This window comes from Lampetra fluviatilis, chromosome 18, assembly GCF_964198595.1.
Source record: "Lampetra fluviatilis chromosome 18, kcLamFluv1.1, whole genome shotgun sequence".
Taxonomy (NCBI): Eukaryota; Metazoa; Chordata; class Hyperoartia; order Petromyzontiformes; family Petromyzontidae; genus Lampetra; species Lampetra fluviatilis.
Window position 1 is genome coordinate 4,782,738 of NC_136292.1, and position 25,788 is coordinate 4,808,525.

At 45.8% G+C, this 25,788-nt stretch overlaps 1 protein-coding gene across 10 annotated transcripts in view; it reads left to right on the forward strand.

Moving 5' to 3' along the window:
* Positions 1-14,982, forward strand: part of LOC144937111 (neurexin-1-like) — a 392,794-nt gene extending 377,812 nt beyond the window's left edge. For 7 of the 10 annotated variants that reach the window (XM_078864391.1, XM_078864387.1, XM_078864390.1 and 4 more), the window contains 2 exons: positions 5,554-5,632; positions 12,049-14,982. In XM_078864391.1, coding sequence (XP_078720517.1) covers positions 5,554-5,632; positions 12,049-12,893 — 924 coding nt within the window. In that variant the 3' untranslated portion in view covers positions 12,894-14,982. Of the gene's footprint in view, positions 1-5,553; positions 5,633-11,712; positions 12,020-12,048 lie in introns of those variants that run through there. The other 3 variants (XM_078864394.1, XM_078864395.1, XM_078864393.1) reach the window with 3 other exon arrangements.
* Positions 14,983-25,788: the final 10,806 nt, after the last annotated feature.

A 25,788-nucleotide genomic window follows, 5' to 3' on the forward strand; every position in this document is an offset into this window, starting at 1 on the left:
CACCACCATCCCCCCCCACACCATCCGCCCCCCCCCCCCCCCAACAGGAACATCGCGAGCCATAAAAAAGCAGCAGTGTTTTTCTCCAAGCCCTCGCCATTCCTGCGTATTCTATAACATTCCTGAAGACCCTGCCGCCGCATCAATGTTTAATGGCATCAAGTGCGGAGAGTAAAATGCCTTTCAACGAAATGTAACCTCTGCGTAGTGAACATCAACAAAGGATCACCCCTTTGTTATTGTATCGCCTCGCACCGCAACCTAAAATGTATTTCAATCATATTCGGTTACAAAACATATTAACTCAAAATTTTATCTAATATACTCAAAAATACAAATATAGCCAATGTAGGTAACAAATTATTTCAGTCTCCTCCTCTTCTCTACTGGCGATTGATGGAAATTCAACATTCCTATGGCAGGGCCAATTCGATCCACAGGAAAGCATTACGACATTGTTATTACAAAACACGTTCGGAAAGACTGTTCATAAAAACACAACGAAGATGACACTTTGACAGGTAACATTGTGAGCGCCGTCATTTATAAACATATCCACCACGCAGCCCGAGCACCTGTTCTGGTTGAATAAATGTTTTCAATTAATTTTCTGCTCAGTGCGAACATCTATGAAAATGACAATCATGCCTAATGGTAAACTAATGACACCTCAAAGCTCTTCATTGTCTTCCCTCCTCGTGATGTGACCCTAATTTTATATTTTAAATCAAACTCATCTGTTCCCTTCAACCCCCCCCCCCCCCCTCATTATATTCATAACCTTCCAGCCGATCGCTTATTTCTACGACATGCTCTTTCTTTTCCCGCACGATAACGAGAGGAAGTAAAACAAAGTTGCTTGAATGCGAGGCATATTCCAGTAATTTTTCAGCAATTTAATATCAAAGGATGTAACATGTCATTTTTAAAATTGCCGATAGGGTCAAACGAATCCTACAACAAAGGGAAGATGAAAGATGTCGCGCCTCAAACGGAGTCCTCTCAATTTCCCAACTCGAGCTGTGTTTATTCAAAATAGAATGGCATCAACACATTTAACTATTAATGTTCGAAATGGAATGTCTTCAACACTTGTTTAACTACTAACTTTTTTTTTATTTATCCAGGTAAGGCTCACCGAGCTATACAGCTCTTTTTAATAAGCGACCTGGCCACAAATGATAGCGCAATTAAGTGGCTTATAATGTGGTCATTTATAGCAGTCAAATAATCTAAACGCATGCATCTAAATGTGGAGGGAAAAACCGGAGGACCCGGAGAGAAATCCATGCTACCGTGGGGAGAGAGAATACGCAAACTCCAAATATATAGGCTTAAGGGTCAGGGTAGACCCCACAACTTCCTCCATACCAGGCGAGGTAGTTAATATATTGCCACCACGGAGTCCCTGTCAGAAATTATGTTTAATGGTAATAATCCTAATACTTTAACCCATGTACTGCCTGGCTCCCTTTGCCATGATGTATTGTTTGCTATTCTCAAATCACAGCCAAATCAACCTGAATGCACCTGATCTTGTCCGAAGCTGAGCAAAGTTGAGCCCGGCTATTACTTGGATGAGGGATTGCAAGGTGGTCAGGATATGGCACGACAACAAATGGATTATCTTGCATCTATGTGTGTGGAGCCTTGGGTGTCTCAACTCCCCCTGCATGCGTGGTGGGTTTCCTCCGGATTCCGAAGCTTCCTGCCACATGAAGCCAAAAGGCCATTACTGGACTCGCCAAATATCCCAATGCAGGACCCTCCTGAAAACGAGGCTTGAGACTCAGCCTTTTGCCTGGGTAAATAAATAAATAAATGCGATTTCCTTTTTGTTGTTAGATGAAATTAGCGAGTAATATTTAGCTGTGCGAAGGTTACTGACATTGAATGTAATTGTATATTTAAATTGGATTTTCCTCTCTCCGATTGTATAATTTTTAATGTAATACACGTCTTAAATAATTAAAACCAAATTAAGAGACCTGGGAAACCTGGGAACTGCATCGGGAAGTTGCAGGCGAGTTCAAATTTGGTATCTGGGGCACAGCTATTGGGACTCTTACAAACAACAGAACAGGGTCTTCGATGTCCAATTTGCTGATGTAGGGTGTCTGTGATGCCCCACAGCGTTACACTGGTCAATGACAGAAGTGGGCCCAACGCTGACTTGTCACCGCATATATTGAGCCACCGCGCCCACCTTTTAGTTCCTCATTATCCCATCATTTGATCGAGCTATATGACAGCTTTAAAGGGTGATGCACATGTACACAATGCATTGTGTTTGATAATGGTATATATCTTTTAAATGTGCTCTTACTACCGTCATTCATCGAAAAAAATACGTGCATTATTTGTAATTTTTTTATCAGGAAGCTAGCGCGGAAATTCATCTATCAGTCACTTAATATTTGGTCACGTAGCTCAGCAGGCGGCATAAATATACAGAGCGTGGTTTTTCCCTCCAGTCACGATGGGGCGAGGGTTACAGCTCACACCACCCGTGGTGGATGGCTCAAAGAACCAACATTCCATATTTGTTCTCAAGCAATTATTTTTCTGGGTGGGCTCTTGCTGTGCGACTGCCAACAATACAAACCACTGCGATGGCAAACCAATCATTTATCGTGCAAACAACATTGGGGCAAACATCAATGTCATCGTCATCGCAGTCGTAGGACTTGCCGGCATATTTGCAATCGCCAACCTCTCTCAATCTCAAACGCATGGTTGAGATTATTTTTTTGTAAGCGTGCCGGCCGTGCCGTGTCAAATACAGCGGCTGCCCACGTTGACTTGCAGCGGGTAGCTGCCAACTGTTGCCTCAAATTAACAACGACCCTGTGTTGGACACACACACACACAGCCTGCTGCAAGACATTCCCGGTGAATAATTTACTACCTTGTGTGTTCCTATTTCCTCCGCCTCCGAGTTTATTTCGTTTTTTTTCTTTGTTTTGGCCCCACAGAGAAATAGAAACTCGAATGCTTGTTAGAGTTTGTGTGCAGACCTTGTGTGTGCGTACACATATATAGTGGAGCCGTGGCATGGTGGTTAGTTCTCTGTGTTATGAACCCTCGACAAAGGCGAACATAAGGGCCGAGTGATATCTGAACTGGGCCTGTACCTCTCCTCGGTCGAATCAGCCTTAAATGAGTACCTGTTGCAGTGGGTAAATATCGATAATGTGGATACAAAGACAAACGTGTGGTGCATGTATGTAGAACTTCTTTCACACCATACGTAGAGAACCACGCTAATTGGACGTTTGGTGTCGTACCAGCCTTAATAGGTGCTTGCTAACAGGACTTGCCCCCAGCAACATGTAACAGGCTATACGAGGTATCTTTGTGGGTCTGTATCTAAAAATATATATTGGCATTGGCATGGTGATCATATGGCTCTGCTGCACAATCCTGGCTCCCCTGAAATGGATTCCTGGCCAAGGGTACACCATCGGCTCTTCGTATCTGCCCGGCAAGATCCAAATTGTGTTGTATTGTGATTATACTTCGTGATTCGGAAGCCTAATTACAAAACAACTAACATTTGACTCAAAATTAATGACAAAAGAAAGCAACCCTTCATCTAGCTCCTCCCACCCACCCACACACACACACTTGCTCTCCGCTCTAGCAGCCATGGCCTTCTGTCGAAGCCCCCAGTCATTCTTCGCTCTGTGGGAGGTCGCTCCTTTTCCTCTGCTGCCACCATTATTTTGAACTCTCTCCCCACGGCTGTTCGTGCTGTTGACTCCCTCGCCCTGTTCAAGTCCAGGCTCAAGACCTCTCTCTTCTCATTTGCCTCTGACTGCCTCATCTCTTTGAGTAATATATACAGTCATACATGTGTCTAGACCAGGGGTCGGGAACCTTTTTGCCTGGGAGAGCCATAAAAGCCAAATATTTCTAAATATATTTCATTGAGAGCCATATAGTATTTTTAACGTATAATAAATTGAATATGTCTTACTTTTAATGCGACTTCTGGTGCTGCATGGTTTTGCTGATGGCCTTGTAGTCTGGTTCATACGTGGTGAGGTTGAGATTCATGCAGGCGTGACCCGTGAAATTTATCTTCAAAACTAATTTCTGTTTACTTTAAAATGACACAGTATTATTAAGCAATATCACAAGTATTTTAAAATCAGTTCCAAACTGATTTTTTTTCTTTTTTCAACTCAAAATTGTCTGGGAGCCATATGCCGTCACTGGAAGAGCCATATATGGCTCGCGAGCCATAGGTTCCCGACCGCTGGTCTAGACTGTATATGTGCCGGACCTTTATCGCACGGAATCTTGAGATAACGGTTACATTTAGGCTCTGTGTGAATCCAAACTGTAATGTATTGTAACCTGCAATGGGTCTTCCCTTGCGAATACTTGTCCTAAAATACCACGGGTAAACACCGGCATTGCCGAGACAGAGGCAGTCCAGAGTTCATAACATAAAGCCTCTTTGTGTGCAACGGTAGCCTTAATAGATGCCCACTAGCAGCACTTGGCCTGGTGATCCAGATTGATACATGGGGCCTCTGAAACTCAAGAGCAAAAAATGTAATGTAAAAGACAAAAATATTTTGACTTCCCAAGAGAGTTTTGTGTTTCTGAATATAATGCACAGGGGTAGCTCCTGCATTGTTAAACGCTCGCGAGAGAGACACATGAAAAGCAAAACGGAACGTCGTATCATTATCAGCCATGGTCAATCTCACTGCTGGATGACTGCCTCCTAGCACCCACACAACGAGCTGAATTCATCGCTCCATCTCCTCGGTCAACATCCTCTCTGAGAGTTTCAACCGCACACAAAAACGAGCACTCGCTGTGTGTACGAAAATGTCTCAGCCTTATACAGCAAACCACCAGTTCAGAAGAACTGCATTCTGGTGATTTTGTCTTTGATCACTCTCCATAAACTTGATAATATGTAATCAATTGATGGGCAGCATTGAGACAAGGATACAACTGTTGACCGGTTTTGTTCTGATTCGGATTGATCAGTACAGTAATCCATGTTCACTGCTGCAATCTTCCACTGGGAGCCTCATAGAGGGTGAACCCCATAGAGGGTGAACCCCATAGAGGGTGAACCCCATAGAGGGTGAACCCCATAGAGGGTGAACCCCATAGAGGGTGAACCCCATAGAGGGTGAACCCCATAGAGGGCAAAACCCAACCCTGGTCACCCTTTATATTGCCCACATGGACGTTTTCTAAATTCGATGGAGATTGGTAGTTTCCTATATAAGGCCAAGAGGTGTTTGTACCCATAAGTGCACAGTTTTGTGTATCGTTGAAATTCTTTGTTTTTGCGGACTGCACTAATAATACTGATGCGACACGTTTCCTCATCATTCACGGACTTGAATTAGTTCTCTCTGACGCATTCAAATCCTTGGACGCCACTCGGTTATTATTCCCGGTCACCGGTCATCACCCCATCCGGCGACGCGTCCTGCCCAAGCCCACCAAACTCACCAACACGTTGCGCGCTTCACAAACCGGACGTTAACGCGTCAACTTTGTACCGCCTGTCACATCCAGAACACGGACGACATCCTGGTGGCTTCGGCCGAGTGCCCGAGCGACGACGAGGACCTGGAGGAGTGTGACACGAGCTCAGGTGGGACAGACTTTACACCACCACCACAACCACCACGACCACCACGACCACCTCTCGTACCACCACACCGCAATACTCAGCCCGACTTAGCTGCTGTTTCAACCACGGCAATGTCTCTCGCTAACCTGCAACACAGCTCTTTAGCTGTCTGCGGTGCTCGTGATCACACGACGAAGGTGTCCTTTGAGTGACCTCCCCAACTGCGCCCTTTCTCGCCGGTGAGCATGTACGACGCTGCACGGCACACGGCGATTAGCATTCAAGTGGGCCACGGCCGTCTCGTGGGAGAGACAGCAGGTGCCGTATAGCCCATCTTCGCAGAAATAAGTCCGATGCTTCACGGTGCATTAAATCATTCATGGGGAGTGGATGAAACAAAATGCTCCTGTTTATAAACATTATTTTGTGATCAAGGGCGGGAGGCGAAAATGCAACGTGTCACGTTTTACGCACCCGCTTTTGTTGCCGATGAAAATGTACCTTTTTTTTCAAAACAGATGTTCAAAAAAAGGTAAGCGAGTGGAAAAAAAAACTTGTCGGTCCCTGCAAACTCGTGCGTTTCCATTGCACGCGTTTTCAGACTCTGGAGGCGTTACTGGTGCTTGGTAAAAAAAAAAGCCGCTGTGCGGAGCTTATTGTGTCGGCGGCTGTTTTGCGCATCAAACGCTGATCAACAGTGACCGCAGGAATGGGCCCCGCCCATTCAGCGAGTCGCGTTCCTGGGCCCTTCCCCAGTAAGATCGCTTTTGGGTGGAAATTGCCGACTGCCGTTTCCCTCCGAGCGTATCAGTAATGAAGAAAATCTCAACGAACCAAAAGCGTTGTCATTCTTCACCCTCCTCCATAAATCTACCTCTGCAAATCCTTCCAGCCGTCCTTGTTTGACGAACGGTGGTGGTCGTTGGAGTGTCCGTTTTTCACGTAATATCACACGTAACAAAATAGGGATGTTTGTGTCACTTAAAAAAAAAGGTATTCAATTGTAGGTCAAATGTTATTTTATATGTTTAGGATATGTTGGACTGGACTGGTCAGGACATGGGTATATTTAGCAAGGGCCTGTGAAAGGCTAAACTCAAGTTCAATTATTTTGACTCGAATAACAATTAAAATTAGAGCCCCGTAAAAATCTGTGACTTCAGCTTAATGCGAGTCGTCATGTACCCGTACCATGGCCGAATTGTTATGCGGGAACAAAGTGTTAGCATTAAGTCACTGTCAGACAAGATAAAATATTAATTTGTCGCCAGTCTCGTTTTTATAATTCTTTCATGTTGCCTTTTTTTAATGAAACACTTAACACAAGTGAGAGACACGCAGAGAGAGCTGAGAAACCTCAACTATGCATCGAACCCAAGTCGCGCATTCAGTCATAGCAGGCTCCCGTGAAAACCCGCGATGAGTCTTGCCGTTTTGAATGTCGCAACGGAATACCTGTTCAACGTGGGCGTGTACGGGACGGTCTCAGTGATTGACACAGCCAAACGAAATAACACAGGTACCACCTTGTAAGCGCGATCCTCCCCCTCAGGCCTGCAGCTACCAAAACCCACAAGCCAACGCGATCCACGGTTCAAAGTTCCACCTTCGGGCTGAACCACAAGTGGCCGAGGTCTCCAGCGCCAAACGGCGCACGATCGGCAGGTCAAAGCCGACGCCTGAGCACCAAAATACAGATGTTTACTTTGAAAGGATCAATTGTGAGGTCGGTTAAAGGAGTAAGAAAAAAAACAGGTCCCACGCAAAGCCCCCACCACCACGACCGTGCATTCCATTTAGCGGTGGTCAATTCCTGCAGGGGTGGATGGCAGACTGCTCCCGGCTGCACCTCGTCTCTGAACGTTAATGAAATTGTGGGTCAATCAGCGCTCGCGTTGAATTAACACCTCCCCCCGCCCCCTGCCCCCCGCCCCCCCACCCCCTGGCTCTTCAACCCCATCAGCATGACGGTTTCTCCTAATTGACTCCACGTTCGAGTCTTAAAACATCCTCAATGGCCCGTTTCTGCACTTCACGAGGCCGCACTGCCATTGCAATCACACGCACACACGTGCTCCCCCCCACCCCCCCCCCCCCCCTTTAATTATAACTGACTGTTTTCTTCGTGTCTTAGCTGGCACAAACAAAGATTTTCACCAACGAAAGACTGCCAAAAACAGACTAAACACAGAACGTGATTTTCGTGACGAAAAAAGTCTGTTGGCGGCAACTGCGGCCGAATCAAAGGAGGCAATTTCCCCTGACTGAACGAAATTCCAATCATAATTGCAATGCACAGCGATTAAAGCCAAGGCATCCTTCACAAAAAGTTGCTCATTTGAGATGCAACAAAACTAGTATAACCATTGCGTACATTTTTTCAGGACCGAGTTATTCCACAGATGCCGGCACCGCAGAATCATTGGCACATTCCCGCTGCGAAGACACACGCACACACATCACATGCACCCAATGGAGCACCAGACAGTTTTTTGTCTTTTATTTTCTACTTTAATGTCTGTGCTTTGTGACACATCTTATTGGTTCTGTGTTGTTGGGCATGGTTTATGCTCACGGATTATGTTCTTCCCCTTTCGTACCCACCCCCCTCCCGCCCCCCCCCAACTCCCCACCTCCCCCTTCATCTTCATCATTCTCTCGCTCTCACCCCTAGTGCAGCCCATCATGTCAGTCCCGCACAGCCAATGCATGTCAGACTCAGACAGCCGGTCCTGCGCTTCGCCATGCCATCATCGCCACCATTTTAATTCCCTACGCTCAACTATCCTTGGCTGATTAGCGGTGACCTCGAAATAACGGCTCTTCAATCCACAGTGTGCAGTTCGTACGCTCGCTCTCTCTCTCTCTCCCTCGTTTTTACACGGATGTGTCAGCCCGCGCGCATTCCTGGTTCGCATTATTAGCGAAGGATTGTATAGTCAGTTCTACGTAGCACTGCAATTTATTTTGTTATAATAACGTCTGTCTTGTGCAAATCTGGGAGTTGATTGTAAGTCATCAGTTGTGCAAGAAGACTTATTTGAACACAATTAGATTCGTTGTAAAAAAAAAATATTTTTTTGTTTGTTTGTATTGCTCATCAAACACCTCAAAATTTGGATCGGGTGAGATGTAGTGATCCTACTTAATACGATTGCCCAATGAGCTGTGCTAGTGGCACCTGGTTGAATATCTCTCTCTCCCAGGCCCAAACGTATCAACAAGCAGCCACAGACTAAAGATTATTGATGTCTCTCCATGTTTTCTTTCCTTTTACATGAGACCCACCCACCTTTCCATCACAGCAGTATACAACAACAAACAAACATACATACGTTCACTCATGCAAAACATGGCCAACAAAAATAACAAAAGACCCAAAGGACGCTTTAAGGTCAAACTCTCTCTCGTCTACGCTGGCTGCGGACAGCCTCACCCGAAGCTCCTCGCCGGCTGTGTTAAAAAGTTCCCCGAGCTACTCTGCCACCAGCGCCGACACAAAGGCACCGGCATCGGAGGCCCCCCTCCGCCGCTGTGGTCGACACCGAGGCAGAATTAAAGTGGCAAAGGCCACAAGACACGCCGTGGATGCAAGAGAAAACATATCCGCGCGTCGTAGCTAATTGCGCCGGGGGGGCAATGACTGAACGTCCTGGCTCACCTACTCTTCCCTGGCTAACTTAATTTTCCCTGGGCTCACGAACTCTTCTAGGTTTGGAGTTTTCGTGACTGCAAGGGTCCATACTGTTTTTTTTTTGGGTAAAGTCACGTAGGTAGAAAATAAAAAAAATAAAAAAAAATTATCACGACGTTTCGGAGGCAACACGAGCTTCCGTCTTCAAGTGGAACCGTCACAGAAAAAGTACTGTATCAAGTGAAGAGAGCTCTAAGAGACACGAGACTATGTACAGAAACTCTGCACAAACTCTTCCCCGGGCTCACCTACTCTTCCCTGGCTCACTTAATTTTTCCTGTGTTCACGAACCATTCTAGATTTGAAGTTTTCGTGACTGCAAGGGTCCATACTCTTTGTTTTTTTTTTGGTAAAGTCACGTAGGTAGAAAATAAAAAAATAAAAAAATCACGACGTTTCGGAGGCAACACGAGCTTCCGTCTTCAGGTGGAACCGTCACAGCAAAATTACTGTTTCAAGTGAAGAGAGCTCTAAGAGACACGAGACTATGTACAGAAACTCTTCACAAACTCTTCCCCCGGCTCACGTACTCTTCCGCTGCATCGTGCGCTCCCCCACACCCGATACTTCCATTTCACCCATGCGGGTGAAATGCCTAAACGGAAGCTCGTCCTCGGAAAGTTGGCTGTCAGATGCGCTGAGGCGAGCCCTAATTGTGGATAGTCTTGAATCAATTATCGGGCAATCTCCATTTCAAGGTTAAGGGAGGTTTTTTTTTTCCCTCAAAGAAATATTTAAATTGTTGCGTCCAATAGATGTGAACCTTTTTAATAGAAATAATCCAGAAATGAGGATTCATAGTAACACTTATTACAAATTGAGTCATGTGTATGTATATTTAATCATGGGCTGTTTTTCTTGTCCTGTAATATCATTATTATAGAAGGTTTTTTTTTTATATCCATGAATATTTTGATCGTGAAATGACAATGGTGTAAGTCTGTTGTAATTCTATGACCTCCAAAGATTTCTTAACTCTCGTTTTAACTTCATGGTATTTCATGCAATATCCTTTGGGAGCACACTGCAAACGTGAGTAAAGTTTACTCTTTCTTGACCGACAATTACACGCCGCACGCTTTTCATTTCATAAGCCAACTGGTTTTCTAAGCATTACAATCTAGCCACTCTGTCAATCTTGCATTAGTGAATTGATACATTCCGTAAATTCTATTTGCTCTTGTTACCATCTTTGTCATACCAGCTGCTATCGTACAAAAAATGATACGTAGAGATAGAAACATATTATATAATCCTCCAGAGCAGCACACTGCTTTTATATGTTTGGTGGCGTATTCATGGTGAAGTGGCATACCCTTCAAATGTTCCTGGGGTGGGATGAATAGTGGCCAGGATAGTAGGGTAGTTAAGAGCCAAGTACTGGAGTATTGGGTCATATGGGTGTAATGGTGAATCAATTAATCAATTCCAAACAGATTCATTTTGATTATCAAGCTCTCAATGTGTGCAATAAAAGCTAATTCAGGAATTGATGGGTTTTATTTATTTATATGTTTCATGCAATGGGTTCACATCGATGCCTGTAACTGCTCAAGGCATTAAAACATGTCAAAAAAAGATAGTGTTTTTATATATATAGAACCGCGACCCTCAACTGTGACAAGTAATCACATTCCAGTGGTTGGTTGGTTGGTTGGCGGTGGCGGTTAAATTGCTCTACTGTTATCGGGTACGTACGGTAGCCGATAGTGAACTTGTCAACCGAGCCATTTCAGTTGACAGATTAATTGCTGCAGATGCCCGGAATGGCGCAGAATCACCAAAGAGGACCCGACCCCCCTTACGTTGCCGACACTGAAAGCCACGACGTCGTTCGCAAGAGTAAATTAAAATGTGCCAATGTCATAACTCCAGTCCTAAACGTCAAAAATTACAAACAGCTGAACAAAAATGTCCTTGCATAACGAAGGTCGTTGCAAGTCTTACCTGCATAATTAATTAATCTCGATGCACTCTCACCTGGCCATAGAAGAAATGCTGAATTACATTTAATAAGTAAATCATTAAAGGCTGCACTAATGCCATCGGTCCTGCATACACGATATGATGGAACAATATTGCATTAGGTTATGTCGTACTGAATAGTTTTCAGCGCTGTAAATAGTTTATTTTCTCTTACCAACTACGAACTAGAAGTTGTCCCTTTAACCTTACTGAGTTCTACAATGTTTTAGGGTGCTAAGAACGAGAAAATGTGCCTCCTGGGTATGCCACAGTTACCGTACTTCATAAAAAGAAGTATCATGGATTAAAAAAGTATATAGTACACATTGATTGAAAATCATCAATTACAATTTATACAAACAATGCGTGCACATCGCAGTGTTTTCTTCCCTGTCGTTTTGTTGTGACCACCATCACTTCTCTCGTCTCTCTCGCTTCGCAGGAGTTACAGTAGTCACGGCAAAACAGCTTCATCTGGGCTGAGTCCCACCAAAGCACGCACGTCGACCACCAGCCCGGAGGAGAACACCCGGCAAACCCTTCCCATGCCTCCTCACCTTTGCTCTTCCCATCCAAAAAGCCCTCTCCGCGAAACCCCGACCCGACTCCCAGCCAAACCCACACGGCTTCCGTGTGACCCCCCCTTACCCGCCCTGACCCTCGCCGACAAAAGAAACCCCTCGGGGGGGACTTTTCCACCTTCTTCAAGGCAACAGCAGAAGAGTACTCACCTCCCTCCCTCCTCCTCCTCCTCCTCCGTGTTGCTTGGTAACGGCAGATCCCGACAAGGGCATCACGACTTTTGAAAGTGGCGCCGCGACGGGTGGCGGGGGCGGCTACAACAAAGCGCAGGCGCGGCAGTGGGAGGCCGAGGACTTCGGGCCCAGCCTGGCCTTCGGCATTGACGGCCGCAGCCACTCAGCTTTTGTCTCCACCACAACCACCACCTTGGCCCCCGGCTACGTTTCCACCACGGCCGCCTCGACCGCCAGGCACACCGGCAGCGGCGCGGCCACGGCCGGTGGCGCGGCGCTGCCCACCGTGGCGGCCCAGCCGGGAGGCAGCGGACGCAAGTTCCCCGCCGGCAAAATGAACACGCGTCAGAGCGGAGGAGCGCAGTTTCCCGACGTGGTGCTGGTGCCACCCACCGTGCCCGAGTCGGACAGCACCAAAATGCGGGGGGTCCCAGCGGTAGTAACTTCACCAATGTCTTTGCCCACAGCTCGGCCAGGGCCCGGCGGAGGTGGGAGGCAGGCGGGCAGCGGGGGGCCGGGGCTCGGCCCGGGCCTCGGATCGGCAGGCGGGGTCTCGGAGATCACCGTGCGCGAGTCTGGCAGCACGACGGGCATGGTGGTGGGGATCGTGGCCGCCGCGGCCCTCTGCATCGTCATCCTGCTCTACGCCATGTACAAGTATCGCAACCGCGACGAGGGCTCGTACCACGTGGACGAGACCCGCAACTACATCAGCAGCAGCGCCACGTCGACCGCCCACGCCGGCCCGGCGCAGGCCAACGGCTCGGCGAGCAAGGCCGACAAGCAGGCCGGCGCGATGGGGAAGGGGAAGCCACCGGCGGCGCCCGGCAAGGGCAAGAAAAACAAGGACAAAGAGTACTACGTGTGAGCGAGCCTCTCTCCATCGTCGACGGGCACCGCTCCCGCTGATATTTGCCAACGTGAAATGTTTTTTTTTCCCACCCGTTCAACTGCTTTCTTATCCACGAGTTGGCAAATGTGTCAACTGTCCAAGAAGATGCTCCAAAAAAAATCAGTTTTTGTTTTTTTTTTCAAAAAAATGGGGGGGTGGGGGGGGTGGGGGAAACAAAAAAACGAGAAAAAATATAACGGAAGAAACCATAAACTTTACAACCTTGGTTTTTTACGGCACAAACTCCTTTACAATGTTTGCTGAAAACTTTATAATGCTAATTCTAAGATGTGCTTTTACGCCACAGAGGCAACAAATACTATGTGATCATTTTCCCACTGAGTTGTGACTTCAACCCTTGCAGAAGACCACTGCGTAAATATTATATATATATGTGTGTACGGTGTGAGAAGAGAACAGAAAATGATGACCAGTTTTACTTATTTTCTCCGATACTCTAAAACATAACACTCCTAAAAAAATGTCCACATCTGGATACCCCGGTTGTGTTAAGGGATGCATGTTCAAAAAAATAAAACTGGTTTGTTTAATGGAAAGAAAAAAAAACTATTGTAAACTTGCCTTTTAAAGCACTGCATTGATGTACTCAACATCTCCCCATCGTGTAGCCACCAAGTGGACCTCATGCCGATCATTTGTGTTTTGGATGAGGCTTCAAATGAAAACAAAGTGGCATACATATTTACGTCCACGGAGCGTGCAAACAAATTGCATTCTTGATTATGGTGACAACGCATGCACACATGTTCGGTGGTTCCGAGAACAAAGATTTATAATTTGTATTAATTTATAATATTCTACCTGTGACTAGGATCTCGGGTGTTCATTTCCTTCGTGGGTATTTTGTGTTTTTTTTTTGTCTTTCATTGTAAGCTTGTTTATAAAAGTAAAGAGAATAGGAAAAATGAATGGGCTATGTGAAGAATGTATTTTTCAATGTGCTCATTGAATTTTTTTCCCCCAAGGCTAATGAATGCTACAGTGAAATGCTCGCACACGCGCTATGTCTCACATTCCATCCTGTTCACAGCTGGCGAAACAATAAAGAATGTTACATCTAGCTGTACCATCGTTCCAAGGACACATTCGGCACATTAATACAGTGCTGTACTTATTCTCAAAAAAAGTAATATCGTCCTCTATGAATAATACAAAAATTATACGAAAAAAAACTGCACAAAATATCCCAAGAGAAAGTTTCCTTCGGCAGATCTAAAGCACAATAACAAATGGCACACGGATGCAATGGTGCAGCACATGTAACTCTTAAAGACTCATTTTCTATATACTCTGAAACTAAAATGAATTGACTTCACACGAGGGGACGCTGTAAAAGCTCTCCTTGGCACACTGCCGCGATTCGGGGCGATTGCTGCAAACCTTTTTGCGTCATTTAAAAGCTCTACCTTTTAAAAGTCTATTTCAAAACCTGGTTTACCAAAACGGTGGAGTGGTGGTGGTGGTGGGGGGTGAATAAAGTACAAACTGTGCGAATTAGCGCTTGTATACGGTAGCAAGTGTGTACGTGTCATGTATATTTCAGTTGATGTTGTGTCCAATTGCTGCGCCCATATTTACCGAGAGATTCCCTTATATGCCATGTACAGTGAAGGTGGCTTAAGGTAGAAGTCATGTACATAAATAGTTTAGCTGTAAAATTATAATGAATATCATGGTTTTCTGATATTTGTTGAGTTCATTGGGGGGTGGGGGGAGAGTTAAAATATGCATCGTGGCATATAATATAAAAGTTAACTGTTTCATACCGGTTTTAAGTTGACTATGGAATTTGCTCTTTGGTTTTTTTTTGCAACACCGACTCATCTTTCTTCTTGTTGACTTGTACCCAGTTGACGGTAAATCCGATGTTTCTTTGTCCATTCTTGCATACCTCAGCTCCCCTTTGCTCAGTGTTTTTTCTGCTTTTACGATTCATGGTTGTCAATGATGCATTGATTTTAAGAATTAAAAAGAGAAAACGATTTGTGCTTTTTTATGCAAACGACGTCATCGGGTCCCATATCTCGACATTTCAATTTTGTTATTTGTACCTTGTGCTGCTTAGCAATAAATGCTTTCTTTTATTTCAAGACAGCTTGTGTTGGCAGCCTCACAGCTTTGCACAACCCCCCAAAGGGCATTTCGCAAACGGTATCTTTTGTAACAAATTACACTGCTGCAGATGGTGCCGTGGTATTATGGTTAGAAAGCTGGTCTTGCCATCCAGAGATCACCAAATCGAACTCCCGTATCGGCAGTGGAAACAACGGGCAAGTTTTCCACGCAAAAGTATCTATGGGCACTCCGCAGTTCATATGTGCGAGGGTGGAGCGTGGTTTGGGGTGGAGCGTGGTTTGGGGTAGAGCGTGGTTTGGGGTGGAGCGTGGTTTGGGGTAGAGCGTGGTTTGGGGTGGAGCGTGGTTTGGGGTAGAGCGTGGTTTGGGGTGGAGCGTGGTTTGGGGTAGAGCGTGGTTTGGGGTGGAGCGTGGTTTGGGGTAGAGCGTGGTTTGGGGTGGAGCGTGGTTTGGGGTAGAGCGTGGTTTGGGGTGGAGCGTGGTTTGGGGTAGAGCGTGGTTTGGGGTGGAGCGTGGTTTGGGGTGGAGCGTGGTTTGGGGTAGAGCGTGGTTTGGGGTGGAGCGTGGTTTGGGGTAGAGCATGGTTTGGGGTAGAGCGTGGTTTGGGGTGGAGCGTGGTTTGGGGTGGAGCGTGGTTTGGGGTAGAGCGTGGTTTGGGGTAGAGCGTGGTTTGGGGTAGAGCGTGGTTTGGGGTAGAGCGTGGTTTGGGGTGGAGCGTGGTTTGGGGTAGAGCGTGGTTTGGGGTGGAGCGTGGTTTGGGGTAGAGCGTGGTTTGGGGTGGAGCGTGGTTTGGGGTAGAGCGTGGTTTGGGGTAGAGTGTGGTTTGGGGTGGAGCGTGGTTTGGGGTGGAGCGTGGTTTGGGGTAGAGTGTGGTTTGGGGTAGAGCGTGGTTTGGAGTGCCACATTGGCGAGATGTTAACGACCTCGCCTGGTATACAGGAGGTCGTGGGTTCGATCCCGACCCTGACGCCTGTATACTTGGAGTTTGCATGTTCTCCCCGTGGTCACGTGAATTCAGACTCAACATGCCTTTAGAGCATTTGGCTGCATTACATTTCCAAGTGATAAGCCACTTCGTTGAGCTATCATTTATGGCCAGGTCGCTTCTGAAAAAGAGTTATGTAGCTAAGTGGGCTTTAGCTGGTAAAATACAAAAATAAATTGTTTAATAGTTTAGGTTACTCCCACATCTCCCTCTGCATACATGTGGGAGCCCACCCCCACCCCACCAAAGGCGCACATTACACGCAGACAAAGTAGTGCGCTTTTGGCGGAGAAGTTATTGATTGCTTTGAAATTTCCTTCCTAATTTTTACGACAACGTATATTTTAAGCCGTTAATAAAGGTTTGATTCATGAGACATCTCACGCGACTAATTGCAAGTTGGAGGCAGCAGAGGAGTAGTCGTCAATGCACGATGGATCTGGTGGAGTTTCAGCCGGCAACCGACGTCTGAATTGCTGCTACCCCCCCACCCACCCACTGCTTCAATCGGCAATGACCGTCATGGTGAAGGAGGGTTAAACAATGCCCATGACCGAAACAGCATTGGAAGGGCCTTCATCCAGCGGTGGATTGACAAAGCATACCTGTCAAGTTTCAAGAACCATTACGTGTGTACGTATCTTCTTGGTTATTTCGGTAAAGTCACGTAGAAGGGAAATAATAAAATAAGAAAAATAAAACATAATAAATAATTATCACGACGTTTCAGCCACAAGGCAAACAGCCGTCCTCAGGTGAAGAACAGGTCTGTCGGAAAGACAGCGTCTGAATGACCTGTTCTTCACCTGACGACGGCTGCTTGCGTTGTGGCCGAAACGTCGTGAGAATTATTTTATTATGTTTTATTTTTATTATTTAATTATTTCCCTTCTACGTGACTTTACCGAAAGAACCAAGAAGATGAATCCCTGCAGTCACGAAAGCTTTAAATGTGTACGTATGTATGTATGTTGAACCCTTGAGACTCGCAGTGTTTCACATTGTTGAGTGTCTCACAGCCGGGCAATTGATTCTCAGATTTAATGTCGTTGTTTACCTGAAAATAATTCACTCGACCATATTTTTAAAACCCTTTATATTAAGTTTGCTTGCTTGCTTACGACCGTGCAAATCTTTCGGTCGTTTTTTAACCCACTTCCCGTGATCCAATCGAGCTGACTTTTTGCACACAGACTCGTTGTGCGTGACAATTTATATTCGTGAAAAAATTTTTCCAAAATTTTACACTTTTTAGGACGAAAAAAATTTAATTATAATTACCAATTGCTTAATGGTGGCAGACAATCATCTGACCCATAGGTGGCAGCCATCTCAAGCCAGAGGACGAGAGGACTCTAGCCGCCACGCATATAAAGGATTTATAGTGAAAAAATTAGTTTTTACGGGTTAATTTTTTATCTGTGCAACCAGCAGCAGTTACCGATGGGTCAGCTCTCATGTGTACGGATGGGTAAAGCTCGTCTCTACAGCCTCTTCATGAGGAAACAGCAGGGAAACCAATCACAACTATCCAATGTTATTATTTAATTCACTAAGTGGTATACCTGAGGGCTATTTCTACAAAGTAAGCTCAGTCGGCTTGCCCTTGCTTACATGACGGTGAAATGTTTGTGTCTCAGTTTTCTGGGGTTCTGCCACGGTTTCTTGGGTTTTCATCAAGGTTATTCTAGGAGAGGCTCACAGATTTGAACTATTTTGGGGTTGACATGTATGGACAATTGGTTGTGATTTTTTTTAGAACACTTAACAAAAAAAAGTTACTTATAAATGAATGGGGGAAATGTTGCAATGCTAAATACGTTGATCAAGTGTGCCCATTCAATGCTTAACGCACGGGAAAATGCATACGACTTGTAAATTTGTACAAGCAATGGTGAACACAGTCTTCACTAGGACACACTGTGCTCTGAGTTTGGAAATAAAATCCGCGAGCATTTACAATGGGCACAGCTACAACAAACCTTCAGGTCATAAATGTTAATAACCCTCATTTTATCATCTCATACCTTAAACTATAAAACTAAAAAGCCTTACAGAGGCACTGAAGTACGTAAAGTACATGTTCTTTCTTTTAAGCATGCAAACATGTCTCCTAAGAATTTAGAGCAAAACATTTTTAAACATTACACGCAAAATGATATTCAAATTAGCCTCGCTTTTTTTTCAAATAACTGTTCAAGGAAATCGTGCCAATGTCACAGAGGTCACTTTGATAGCTTTTTCACCTTGGTAACAAATTTACCCCAAGGAGGCCACAGATGGTTCACGGAGCTTAATACTGTCAAATCTCCAAACTAGGCAGCTCAGAGATCGTGGGTTTGAATCCAAGTGTCAGCGAGACCCATAATTAAACTCGCGTATCTTAAGTCAAAGGTCTCAAACTAGTCACCAGTGGCTGCACAAAAGCCCCACCGCATTCAATTTGGCTTTTCACTTCATTAGGCTCAATTCCAGCTCCGAGAAATGTCATATACAGTATGTTGGATTGACATGATATGAATAATCTTTTCAGTGCTTAAAGAATACATTTCCCGGTTTCGATAAAGAAGCTTATTAAAGTGGCTTTAGAAACTGTTACGTGACACCATATAACAAATCTCATGACTCTTTTTCTGGAGGATCCTGTCAAGTTTTCGCAGTCGACTACGATTATTGCTACGTATCATCCCAATTGTCTGATTTTGCGGGCGATTTTTCAAATTTGACAAGTTTTGGCCTTCTTCTGCGAATGGTGTTGTAGCATCTTTAATGTTCGCCGTATGTATGTTGAACTTCTTTGGCACCGTACATAGCCAACCGTGCCAAATCGAAGATGCACCGTGGGGCAGACGACGTGTATGTTTTGGTTAGAACCTCCACAGCAAACACCAGGGCCGCCGCTGGATTCGAACCACGAATCTAAAGTATTTGGAGTAACCATTGGTGCCTCATTTGCCAGTAAAAAATATGATAATTGTTGTTTTACCCTTTTATCTGGCAACAAAACTGACACCTTTTTTTGGTGAGACTAGGCTCTAAGGAAAGCTGTCTCGGGTGTGGATAAATCAACTTCAAGGACAGTGCATACATTATCAGAGTTATGTTTTTTGCTTGCATTATGACTGCAGGTATTGTGGTCTATGCAAACATGACTCCTCGTTAAAAAAGGTGTCAGTTTTGTTGCCAGATAGAAGGGTAAAAAAACAATTATCATATTTGGAGTAATTTAGAATATTTGGCTGCTCTACATTTCCACGTGAAAAGACACTTTGTTGCGCGATCATTTGTGGCCAGATCGCGTCTCAAAAAATAGCCCTGTAGCTCAGTGGGCCTTACCTGGTAAAAATATAAAACAAAAGTAGTTTAATCTCTGCAACGTGCGACAAATGCGGCAACGTGGTGCACTGCTCGCCGATCGAGTTTCTATTTGAAGATGTCATCGTGTGACAAAGGTGCCAATGGCACCACCATTGGAATAAAATAGGTGGGATATAAATAGATTCGACAAAAAAGTTTTGCTGGCTGGCGCACGGGTGGGCAAGTGCGTGGTGGTGATGTCACCGAGCACATATGCGTGCTGACGTCACGCCTCCCCCCACCCCATCCTCCACTCGGGTCATGCATTCCACACAAATACGCGGGCAGTGCTCGTATATTTAAAAAAAATAATGTGTTGATCCATCATTCAATGAGTTCAAGCTTACTACTGACAGTTAAACAATCCAAAGTGTTGCCTATGTGCTCACAAATCTCGCTAAAAACTGATATAATTTCCCAAAAAAGATTTTCCGGATCTCACAACAACTCCAGTTTAAAGTGTGGGGAGAGGAAATCCCTTTGAGGCAGCAGTACACTACTTACGATTAAATTATATATGCCATTACATAGTTTTCCACTTAATATTCAACAGCAGCTCATTTTTAGTTTGTTCATCAGCAACTTAAACAAACAATTCCAGCAACCAGGGCCCACTCCAGTCTGTACCAGTCAATTCTCTAAACCTAAGAGCACACGCCGAGATATTAATGTGGGCCTGCTTTCACACCTTCACCACCTTCACCAGCACATAATACACCGACTAATGGCCGAAATTATCATTTAATTACCTTCAAGAACCCAACAGTAATTTAGTTTTTTTTCTTTACCATGCCTTCATACATGCTTCAACTTCAAACTGCTAAAAAAAGAGCCATTGCCGTACTATTAATATTTAACAAGGCAGTGGTTCAAATAACTGTAGGCTCTGCTGATATGTGAGACCCGTAATGTGGGCTTTGGTACTTTAATTATGCATGCCGCTTCTATTCGTTCGTACATTTGCGCGCCCACTACAAACGTGCATTATGGAGTGATTTCAAAACTTAATGCATCGCAACGCCACTCGCACTGCGAGTCGGGCTTTCAAGAAAGCACTATTTGGAAAATTGGAGAGACTGTTTTTGGGACGAGCAATTTTGACACGTCACAACTCCGCGGCAAAAGACCCCACGAACATGCCCGCTCCTCACAAAAGATGGCTTTTGTTGGAGCCCTAACGGCCTATAACGGCGATTAGGGATTACATTGGCACGTATATGTATAGAGAAAAATATTTAAAAGGGCTGTTGCACCGATTCTCTAAAAAGCTTTGCTTTTAAGGAAACGGCCAGCCTGCAGCGATTGTGGAGAGTTGGCGGCCACGTCGAATTGAAAAGCATCCCTCTCTCGTCGAGGTTGATGGAAAACAGGGAACTGTCGCCCCGCAGACCTATTTTGCAATCGCTGCTAGGGGGGGGGGGGCACGCGCCCGCTTTATTTACTCTGACAAGCCATCAAAGAGCCGCCACCACCCAACCACCTAACACTACCACCCACCACCATCCAACCACCCACCATCACTCAACCACCCACCACCACCCACCACCATCCAACCACCCACCACCACCCAACCACCAAACCACCACCACCCAACCACCTAACACCACCACCCACCACCATCCAACCACCCACCACCATCCAACCACCATCCAACCACCCAACCACCAAACCACCACCACCCAACCACCCACCACCACCCAACCACCCACCACCATCCAACCACCCACCACCACCCAACCACCATCCAACCACCCAACCACCAAACCACCACCACCCAACCACCCACCACCATCCAACACCAAACCACCCACCACCACCCACCACCAAACCACCCACCACCATCCAACCACCCACCACCATCCAACCACCCAACTCACCACCACCCAACCACGCACCACCACCACCCAACCACCCACCACCATCCAACCACCCACCACCATCCAACCACCCACCCAACCACCACCACCCACCACCACCCACCACCAAACCACCCAACTCACCACCACCCAACCACGCACCACCACCACCCAACCACCCACCACCATCCAACCACCCAACCACGCACCACCACCCAACCACGCACCACCATCCAACCACCCAACCACCACCACCCAACCACCCACCACCAACAGCGACGTGCGCGGGCACTGGACGATTCGACTTGACCGCCGCCCCCCACCCCGCTCCTACCGCCGCCCCCCACCCCGCTCCTACCGCCGCCCCCCACCCCGCTCCTACCGCCGCCCCCCAACTTGCTGCCGTCGTTTTGTTTTGCTTGCGTGCGCCGTGGGTGATGGATGGGTTCCCTATTTGAACAAGTTTTCCAGATTTGTGCCTATTGAAAAAGACAGACTTTAAAAAAAGAAAAGATGACCCGCTGACTGACTGAAGAGAATTGTCATTTTGCGTTTAAGAGGAGGTCTTTTCACAAAACCGGGCTTTCTCTTTTCCCCTTTTTCACCACAAACCCCACCCCCTCCTTTCACGAAACACAGCGACGCGAAAATGTATTGACAGGTGACGTGATTCAGCGTCGTGCCCGAGGGTCAAGAGACGGAGATGGGCTCAAAAAGATAACGGCACGAAACAATGCCCAACACGAAGCGGCTGGCTACACGCTGCGTGGGCCGCAGTGGGGCAAACGAAATGCGAGCGGTGCCTGCCGCAGACGGACCCAGCTACACATTCGTGCGACGGGCGAAACAAACAAACGAAACACCTAAACGTTACATTCACACGACCGGCATCTGCTCTGGAATTTCCTCAATCCATTCAAGATGGGAACGTTAATTCATCAATATTGCCAGAAGGCGTCTATTTAATGTATTTGGTTGTTGTTATTGTTGTTGTAATCCTTTTTTAATTCCTTTAAGCAGGAATGCATCCTTTAAGCAGATGACGCCTGCATCGCCTACGTTACAGGCGGGTCCAGGGACACCGTGCAATTATATTTTTTTCCCCCACGCTTTACAAATTCAAATTACACCTCTCAACGCACCGTGAAAGCACAAGCGTAATAAAAGACAAACTTAAAAATCCTAACTGCTAGCTTTTCCTCGCGGTCTGAGGCGGATTGCAAAAACAATCCGGGGACGCGTCCGAAGTCAACCGCTTTCCCCTCCCACGTGGCAACGGAGGAATGGGCCCTGCGACTCGCAGTGGACGGCTTTGGCTCGACGCATTTGGTATTTTAACATCGTATAAAAAATCTAATTGCGTGTCGGAGGCACGGTCAAAACGTTTTGAGGGCGGCTGAGCGAGCCGGTTGGAGGATTGAAAAAAATGCATCCGACGAGGTAATTCTGGGGTTATTTTTGAAACCCTGCCGTCTCGCGGTTATCTCTAGTCCGTAATGTGCAGTGTGCATGCACGGTACAATCGAGAACAAGCACGAAACCCGACATCGCAAGCCAGGGAGTAAAGGTCCATGTAATGCATGCAAGGGAATGCAGCAAATTGGCAAAAAGTAGGGGAAAAAATAAAATAAATAATAATGACCTCCTGGTTTTTTTTTTACAAATGACAAATTTAAATCGGAGAAAATCCACAGTATTTCATCGTAATTGTCTGATAAATGAACTCTAATTAAATTCACTATAATGGAATCCATTAAGATTACCTGATTACATGAATGGTAGTGAACACGATGATGCCGGCTGTAAATTGCGCTACAGCACCGCAAAAGCATGATGATGGTGATGAATCGCTGCAAGTGGCCGCACGCTTGTAATATTACGCATAAACACCCTCAATCATTCGTGCCATCTCATTTATCAGTTTCATACAGAATACCAATGTCAAGAGGTCGAGCACTTGGGCCAACGGTTATGGCAATGTGCTTTGAATCTGATGACCCGCGTTCAAATCCCGGCCACAGCTATTAGCAGTGGCGAGTAACAATATCTGAACTCGTCCCGGTCCTCCATCTCTTCCACTTTTAACAACCCACATTGACCCGTGTGGTGAAGTATGGTCGAACAACCACCCTCCAACCAGCAGTCGACTTGCAAAGGGCTGAAAATAAGACTAAAGGCTCACGACGGCATGCCCGTACAAATAATGTTTCGCGGTTTGTAGGGTCCACTTTATAGGGCGCTGGTAATTATAAAAATGTACTTTGGTAATTCAATACATAAATTCGATTAACAACGGGCCGTACACGTGCAACATTGTCATAGACTTAAAGCTTTCGTGACTGCAGGAATTCATTGATTTGGGTCTTTCGTAAAGTACGACGTTTCGATCACAACACACGCGATCACAAGCGATCGCTTGTGTTGTGATCGAAACGTCGTAGTTTTTTTATTATTTTATTTATATTAATTTGAACCTATCTACGTGACTTTACCGAAAGACCCAAAGGGAAAAAAAAAACATTGTCATTGTCAAAGACAGGGATTTCCCAAAGTCCATTCCTCGTAACCCAGCCCAGGACTCATTATCGTGCTTGCCAGTCTCCACCTTCAACTGCAGAGTTAGCCATCACGTGCTGCACACACTTTATTATTAGTAAAATGGGTCTCACGTAACCTGGAGAGTGACGATTCACACTATGATAACTTGTGTGTGTGCGTTCGCCTGCTGTCATGTCATGTGACTAATAGTGTGCCGATTCGAATTAAGATAGAGAGAAATATTAGTTGTGTGTGCGCGTTATGTACGCATGAATGCATCAACGTGATTCGGAGAATGCCGATTCCAATTAAGATAGGGCCCATAAGCTTGATTCATGCTGAGTTTGTCTTCACGATTTTGTGAAATTCCTACATTAGCCGAATCAAAGACAGTGGATGGAATAAGGGTTGAAAGTAAATACAACGAAGACAGCATGCCGAGAATACAACGTCGCCTTGATCGCTGTCAACGCACTGACAACCCAAGGATTTTGTACCACTGGTTATAAATGTAACGTCATTACAGCCCTCTATTAATCCACTGCTGAATGATGGCTGTTGTTCGTCGAGGGAGGACGGGAATACAACTCGGTTTGCAAGGCTTGCAGTGCAGTGCTGTCCATGCCAGATCTCTCCCCAATCACCCCTTCCCCATACCCTACACCCACCACATTCTGAATAATGTCAGTGGCCTCGAGGCGACATGGGAAATCACTGTCTTCCCATGTGTGTGTACGTGTACGTGCATGGGGGAGAGGTAGTGTAGCGGTTAGCGCGCTGCGCTACGAACCCAAATACCCGAGTTCGATTGCCGCGATTATCTGAACCTGTCCTGGGCATCCACTAGGTCGACTCAGCCTCAAATGAGTACCTGGTGCGGTGTGTAAACATCGCCACTAGGGAGACAAAGGTGGCCGGGCGTGGTGCTGACCACTCACCCCCTCATGTTCCAGCCTTCATAGGTTCTCACCAACAGCACTTGTCCCAACAGTATGTTAACGCTATAGGGGGATCTTTGTCTTTGTATATATGTATAAACATGCGCATTTACACATACACACATTCACATGTATGTTTGAACATGTGGATGTGTGCATGAGTGCACATGTCTGTATGAAACTGCACACTTGTGTATATACGTGTGTTCATGTGCGATGTTGGGAGCACAGTGGTTAATGAAGCAGTTATCAGCGTCTGGAACGTCAACTCTGACTTCTAAATGCGTGTCTGCCGTGGTGTATGCATTGTGCTTGGATTCCATCACTTTGGAGGCATGCGTTGGTGGATCACGTCCAATTTTATCAGAATCCCAACTCACTCGACTGTGGATTATTTAATCTATCTGTGTCGTTCTGTGGTTGCTATGTTTTGGAATGCGTGGGTTTTCGCCGGGAACTCCAGCTTCCTCCTGCATATAAATGCAGTCAAGATCACTCTTAGGACTCAGTGTAATAAGATCTTTCCTGGAAACGCTACCTCTTCTGCATCATTTCAAATTTGTATAATGCTCAGCAGCAGCAGCAGACGCAATATCAACACAATAGCTACAGCAGCATCATATCAGTGACAATAACTTTCCACAACAGCCGTCATCACAATCATCAACAAATTATTCAACATCGTTATCGTCATATTCATCATCACTTGTCATCTTTTCTGGTGCTGGCCGCAGATTTCGGAGCAAAGCAACAAAAAGAAACGTGATCTTAAAAAATTGGGGGATAGGGATCGTTGTGAAATTGGCAGCACCAAATGCACACGTGAGTTTGTGCGGAATGGGGCTGCCACAGTTTGCAAGCGCTCGGATGAATGCATCAACTTTCAACCGAGTCAAATTCGCTTGTCGTACGAAGTCTCCCAAAAGTTTGGGGCACAAATGGTATTTGACTCGGTGGAAATTGACGCGGTCATCCGTGCAGTCGCCAAGCACCGAAGGTCCCCAGAATAAAAACAAAGAGTTAGAAATACTCAGTTTTAAAACACATTGCAGGCTCTCGCGGCCAATATCATCCATAATATATAAGTTTGTTTGGTTGGGC